Source organism: Actinia tenebrosa, unplaced genomic scaffold (genome assembly GCF_029948245.1).
Source record: "Actinia tenebrosa isolate PJP-AT-01 unplaced genomic scaffold, QUT_ActTen_1.0 PGA_scaffold1__47_contigs__length_23844297, whole genome shotgun sequence".
Lineage (NCBI taxonomy): Eukaryota > Metazoa > Cnidaria > Anthozoa > Actiniaria > Actiniidae > Actinia > Actinia tenebrosa.
This window is the reverse complement of record NW_028292578.1, coordinates 13,104,373-13,111,378: the sequence shown is the minus strand read 5'-3', so window position 1 is coordinate 13,111,378 and position 7,006 is coordinate 13,104,373. Positions and strand designations below refer to the sequence as shown.

The window sequence follows — 7,006 nt, the reverse complement described above, 5'->3', positions numbered from 1 at the left end:
AAACCCATCCCCCAAGGGGCTTTGGGTTTGTGTTCGTTAAAAGTTTTAAACGTTTCATCCGAAGCTTGGTTCCTGCGTACTGTTAAAGCCTGGTTGAGAAAAATTCATTAGGTAAGCTTGCAACCAACATCAATCTGATGCGTTGATATTGGTTTTGAGAGTTCATGTTTTTTTTTCTTCTTAGCTGTCCACTTTTTAGTAGCTGTATTTCATGCTAACATTTTTATTTCCATCAATCCAAGAGCGTTTTTCAAATTCTCCGTAGGCGACAAGGGTCGTGCTTCCCGTAGTATTTTTTCTTGGTCAAACCTCCACCATTCAATGTTACGATTCCAGGTTGGCGTCCAAATCTACCCGTGATTCTGGCGACATCAGGATTGAAGTTACAGGTCCACGCAAGTAGTTTTCCGTCTTTATAGTCGCTTCGAGAAATACCTATAGAGGCGGATTCTTTCATGTTTCCTGAGAAGCTGGAAAGAGTTTCATATCCTTTCCACTTGTCAAACGAGTTTAAAAAGATGCGTTCCCTGGGAATTTCTTGACCATCCAACGTGACTCGTACCATTTCTTGATGCATGTCTTTAAAATTAAATACGTTTTTATCGTAGGCTCCTGTAAACGCTGCTCCTTCTTGAAACCCTATAAACATGTAATTGGGTCGAAAGCCTTGCCATACGTTTTTAAAACTTGTCTTTCGACGTCCATCGACGATAGTGTGGGTGGCAATGCGTGACGTCATACAAGGATAAACAGCCATTTTTTTGTGGTTTAACATGGAGGTTTCATTATACAAATGCAGCTCAGGTTGAGCTTCCACATGACGAATTTTGAGTACAGGGCTATTGGGTACAATGCGAAATTTTGGAGCAGTGACCACGGGATCTCCCGTCATCAGAGCCAAATTAGGAGAATTCCAGCGTATACGAAAATCCAGTTGACATCCGGGTGGCAAGTATTTACTGCACTGAAAAATGTCGATAATGGGGGTAATGACAAACCGCACTTTACGATTTGCGGCAATGCAGAGTTTATGTCGAGCCGAAGCTCCTGCATTAGGCCTGGGGCGGTTGTGAAGGGCATTGAGCGCTGTAGTAATGGTGCCGGCTTCATTGTTGGCCAAGTCTGGAATGGGGGCTAGATGAGGGTCGGTGTCGTCAAATTTACCAGGGGTGTCGGTAGCCCATCCTTCCGAAGTTAACCAAGTCGTTTTTTCTTCATCGGAATGGTTGAGAAGTCGAGCAAAATAGGCTTTCAAATGATACGATTCTGACGTTTCTCCAACAGATTCGTTATTAATTTTCAAATCAAATTGTTTGATGAGAGAATGACCAGTATTGTTCACAGGAAAGACTTTATTGGCACTGGTTAAGATGGCTGTGCCGTCGTTGGTCAAAAATTCAACTTCGTATTCCAAGGTGATCATGGTCATGTCGATCCAGCCACGGGAACGAGGCACGGTAATTTCCAAAGGATTGGTCGTGGATTGAGATTGATAGTACGATTCCCAACGCGATTTTTCGACAGAGGTGTCTACAGGAAATGGAACAAATAGTTCGCTTAGATGTCCTTTTTGAATCTTGGGGGGAGGAGCAGATAGAGTCCCCTCTTCTTCCAACTTTGTGTACTTGCGCTTACTTGAGGAAGCGGTAGATCCTCCGTATTGAGCCATCCTTTTTTTTTCTTAAAACACACAAAATCAGCGACTACAGCTAATCAAACTCAACTATGAACAGCGCTAATACTATCACGACTGTAAAGAGGAAGTAAATGACCTTTTATTTATAGTCTGAAGGAGTAAAAGAAACGGGAGGTTTGCGAGCTCGTTTGGCCTGCATCTTGGAAGGCGATCCTTCATTCATCAAATTAAGAATTTTTTTAGTGACGAGAACTTTTATGTCTGCTTTTTTCTTGGGTGTGATAGAAGGGGAGGCTTGAACATCTTTATTTTTACGAATCAAGGTTTGAATCCGCAATCGTTTAGCCTTGTTTAGATTTTCCAGTTGTTCCCGTGTTGGACTGCGATAGGATGGAGGAGGAGTGCCTTTGATTCTCTTGTGAACAGGGGTCTTCTTTTCCGACATTTCAGAATAGAACCGCTTTCGAGTCGGTTTGGTGGTGGTAGTGCTGTTGTTGTTATGGTTGGTTGGCTGGTTGGTTGGTGTCGATTTAGAACCGCTCCTCGAATGTCTTGCGGTAGCCATTTGATGATTTTGAGCCATGATTAGAGAATTGCTGAGTCGTATCTTATCGTGTATGGACAATAGAGGATCAGAAAGTATTGTCTTGGTTAATGTATCAGTGTGTTCAATAAATGGAGCATAAGGGTTTTGTTGAATGGATTGGTTGACGGCCATCATTTTTAACAACCGATCAGAATTTACAGTTCCGTCTGCATTCAGTCCAGCAATAGCTCCTCCATGTTGTTGTTGTTGCGCTTCTTCTTCTTCTTCAGATCGTTGTTTCAACTTCAGCGTTTTCAAGTCATGAAGCATACGATCCCACAATACACAAGGAACCACATAAGCTGTTTTTGATCGATCCGTCATCCTAACTACAAGGTAGTGCCTACAACTTTTTCCCCACGAGTCATCAAGTAGACAGGCCTCCCCTTTATAGTCACCACAGCATTTGTTCCACCTCCTCCACGCTGACGGCGTTTTAGTTTGAAAGGTCGTCGGTAAGGAAACGGTTTGCCTACGGATTGGTTTGGTAATTGATCAAAACGAGTGTGAAATGGTTGTTCTACAGGGCCATAGTCTGGATAAGCAGGACCCAAAACACCCCGAAGCTCTCGTTTTCCTCCCAACTGTGTTTTTTTTGCGTCTTGATCTACGTTTCTTGGCCATTCAGTAATTGATTGAGTTCGTCCAAAAGGTCTTGGTCTTCTTTTAACAATGGTTCAGACAGTAAAGAAGGCTCTTGATATGCTGGTTGTTTTGGACGTGATGGTTTCCTACTCGAGACTTTGTCTACGGCCATTTGAGCTCCTGTACTTATACCCTGATGTAAAACCTTTTGCCCCACTTTTTTAAGGGCAGGAACGGCTGCTTTAGCCATGGCTTTAAACACTTGACCTGCTAGTACAGCTCGCGACCCCCCTCGCTGAGATAAAGCACGACGTAGTGCTTTAGGAGACTGGTGACGAAACGCTACATTGGTTAACAAGCGCTTGGCATTGCGAGGGAGTTTGGTTTCCATCTTGATCTCTCCATTCATCACTTTGCGTGTCATTTGTTGTAAAGCACTTAATTGTTCGTCATTGCATTCTCGAATTAAAGGAGTAGCTTGAGACGGATGGCAAACAGCTAGAGCTTGTACAAAACTACGCCCGTCCGTCATTGTTTAAATCTTGATTTCACTGAATGTTGTACTCAAAAATCACTTTCTCTTTATACGTTTGGCATGTCGTAAAAATTTCAAGTATGCTTCTATCCCTCGATAAATGTCATTCCCTTGCTCTTCTTCTTTTTCTTCTCTTTGTTTGTTTTCCGATGGACTGATGGCATGGGATTCCCTTTCTTGACCCCCCTTTTGCATTGGATAGGCTAGTTTATTGGGATAGTCGTTGCTCCGGCTGTTGCTAACGAGTTTCTGGTTTTGTTCTCTTTTTTTAAGAATGGACTGAATTTTGTCGATTTCGTGGCTGGCTCTAGCGTGGTCGGTCATGGAATAAATTGTGTTTTTACGCACGTTGCTCAATTCCTGGTGGCGCGCTTGTAATTCCGCATCACTCATTGTGTTTAGAATAGTATTGGAAAGGGGTCTCAGTTTGAGTAAATGAAACAGTTTTTGTAGCTCGTCATCAATAACATGGAGTTGGGCTTTATACTGCTTGTTGATTCCTTTTAATCTTGATTGTGACTTTAAGTTTTTCTTTCGTTTCTTTAAACTTTTCCAATATTGAACTAATTGCTCACGCGATAATGAGGACAAGTCGGGTAACTGTCTCAATTCCCACGCATCATCATCATTCTCTTCGAAGGTATTTTCTTGTTCGTCTTTTCCTATTATTTCCTGAAAATCACCACTTTGATCACCATTTGCAAGTTGATCATCACCCGTTGTAACTTTATCATCACCATATGTTAAAGCCACATCGCCACGGATACCTTTGACGTCACCCGATGATTGCGATTTGTGGTGATTGAAGGGGAGATTTGCAGGGATTTCAGACTGCAGAATAGATTTCCACTGATCTAAAGTCAGAGCCATAGCTGTTCCTGTTTTCTGAGTCACGTCTTCGTTTTTCTCCTGGTCCATGTCTATGATACTGAGTTGAATGCCATGATGTGATAATACAAGTAAATAAGGTCAGGCTTTAATAACCGTACGGTAAGGTATGAATACCGTTTTCGAGTCGTCGTCTTTTATTGTACACCAACTTTAGCTCTTTTGTCATCGGGACGGTTTTTAATTGGCGTTTCACTACATCCCTTTGGATTTTGCGTGGATACTCGACACGAATCCTATCTTCTTCATTGATCCCCGCCAACAATTCCATCATGGATTGAAAATGAACCAGTTGTTTCGTTTGAGGGTTCAGACTAATGCCTTTGCATTTCACCACCTGCTCTGCTTGCTTGGTTCGGTAGGCATAGGATTTAGGGCCCAAAGCGACAAACTCTTCGATCCAGTTGGTTTCTGGGTCACCGCATTCGTCAGACCAGCGACCTAACCCGTCACCTATTTCAATTTCGTCTTCTCCCGGAGCGGATTTGTAAACACACGAATCCGTATCGTGGTAAATCACTCTGCGTTGTAAGTGTGAAAGAACTTTATACAAGCGCAATCGTGCCCAGGCTGTGACGAATGAAGCCAGTACAACATTACCATTCACATTATCTTCAGTGGCTTCATGCATTGTTTCGTATCGAACTTGAACCAAGCTGTCATTCAACAGCAACACTTTGACCACACTCAGTGTGTCGTCATGGAGAATCCTAAAGTACTCTTGAGGGTCACTGATGTAAAGGGTTTTAGCCTTAAAGGGGGACTGTGCAAATTTTCCCCAAAGGGTGTTCAGGAGAAGTTTAGCACAGGTGCGCAAGCCGGCATTCTTCTTAATCTTGTCATTATTCAACTGAATTCCTTGTTCTTGCTCTACTTGTTCCACAAACCTTTGCTTTTGGTCTTCGGTTATGCAATATTCTGGCCATCCCGACGCTTCTAGTTTCAACTTCAGATTTTCTCGAATGTAATCACGAAATAGCGTGTTGCTTCGATGGGGGTAATGCCACACTTCATGAATTTTATGAATCTCATATCCTTGACGACACGCCTCTTGCAATTCACACGTGGTCCATACCCCATTGCACAACCGACGATCTTTGCGGTCGTGAAGGCAGTCGTCTTGACACTCGTTCACAGCACACTGATAGCATAAGGTAAACATCATTTTTCCATTAATATGCATAGGCAAGACTGGAAAGTAAAGCCCTCGGGGCGGATCTACATCGCACTTGACCAGACCAAACCACTCCCCATTGATTACCTTATCATGACACTGGAGGATAGGGTCGCGACCAAAATAGAGGGTTGGGTGATGCAATGGATATTCCTCTTCCCACATGACTGTCGGATAGAGAGACACGACATCAATGTAACGAATGCGATGGGTTGAAGAATCATCGCATGACGCATACAACTGGATGGCATTGGTTCTACCTCCAAATAAAGCGTCCCGGGGATGCAAAGGTCTCAGCGAAGAGAGTTTTTCCGGCAGCACGTGTTGGACACGTTCTTCACTCCATTCATGACCCCATTTTTCTACCACGTGATAGCCTTTTTCTCGTAGTTTGTGGGTGCGTCGTCTTGTAGCTTCGTGCAAATCTTTCATGGTCTTGCCAGCCTGACTGTTGAATGTTGTGCCATTTTTAAAACACAATTCACACCCATGAAAATAACATCCGTGATATTGGTATATGGTGCGGGTTCTTTCATCATAACCGTCTACTTTGGTGCCCATGATAATTTTTTCTCCCTCAAAAGATAGAGCGGTCTGAATCGGAGTGGAACATTGCTGTTGAATCACATGCAACCATTCCAAGGCCTCAGAGGATTGGATATCCCGTGACCGATAACCCATAGTAGGAACGACTCCTAGGGTGTGGGGGGTTAAAAAGTTTTGTTTAAACACCCTTAAACACATGCTTGCTAACGTGACACAGTCTGTAAAGGGATCGACTGTGTACAGCTTCCAGATTAAATGTCGAAAGTGCAAACATCCTTCCATCATGACTTGAACATCCTGTCGACAATAACGCATTAATTCTTCTTGTAGATCAAACACTTGATCCTTTTTCTCGTCCAACCACTGGAGAAGACTTAACTTTTCTTCAGGATCCATGTCTTCCATCCCATAGTAGTGGGCCTCGGGGTAAGGACCAATGTAGTGGGCGTTGGATGGAGTGTTAAAGAAATGAGGAAACCAGCCTTTACCGGGACCTTGCAATCAAAGGTTTTCGGAAACTTGCGCAAGGCCACAGGAATAAAACACAAGGAATCTTTAAAGACAACTTTATCTAAGCTCATGGTGATCACCTTGCCGCCTTGAAAAATACACATGGGTCTTTTTCCTTGTTTGATCAACCATTCTAAGATGGGGTAGGAATCGTACGATTTGAAATTATGGGCTAGGAATACATAATCTTCATGCTCTGGTTGAAACGCCCACTCACAAAAGGCGTCTATCGTATCAAACACATGAACGCGGCGTCGGCCACACGAACCCCCTTGACAAGGCTGGTCAGCAGGATCGTTTTGGCAAGCATGACACACTTTAATGGCGACCGCTTTGTTAACAATATGATGCTCTTCGAGACACTGCGTCTCAAAATCGAAAAAACAATAGCGAAATCTACTCTGGTCGTCGTTATCACCCGCCTCTTGGACAGGACTTTCTCTGTCTATGGTTTGAACATAACAAAAATGCTGGCCACGCAAAGCATTAGGCTCATCGCAGGTTTTACAGTGGTACTGATAACACACATGGTCTGTCATCTTGAGC

The 7,006-nt window shown here is 43.3% G+C and overlaps 2 protein-coding genes across 2 annotated transcripts; both read right to left on the bottom strand.

Moving 5' to 3' along the window:
* Window positions 1-250: 250 nt before the first annotated feature.
* LOC148909896 (uncharacterized protein F54H12.2-like) lies at window positions 251-1,669 on the bottom strand. The gene has a single exon (XM_089032454.1). It carries the CDS (start codon window positions 1,667-1,669, stop codon window positions 251-253), a length of 1,419 nt encoding a protein of 472 aa, XP_088888580.1.
* A 2,649-nt stretch (window positions 1,670-4,318) lies between these two features.
* On the bottom strand, window positions 4,319-6,346 carry LOC148909895 (uncharacterized). Its single transcript, XM_089032453.1, has one exon. It carries the CDS (start codon window positions 6,344-6,346, stop codon window positions 4,319-4,321), a length of 2,028 nt encoding a protein of 675 aa, XP_088888579.1.
* Between the last annotated feature and the right edge of the window lie 660 nt (window positions 6,347-7,006).

What these genes read in the sequence shown, in the direction of transcription:
- LOC148909896 (XM_089032454.1), bottom strand. Translation starts at nt 1,669, where the DNA reads ATGGCTCAATACGGAGGATCTACCGCTTCCTCAAGTAAGCGCAAGTAC.
- LOC148909895 (XM_089032453.1), bottom strand. Translation starts at nt 6,346, where the DNA reads ATGGATCCTGAAGAAAAGTTAAGTCTTCTCCAGTGGTTGGACGAGAAA.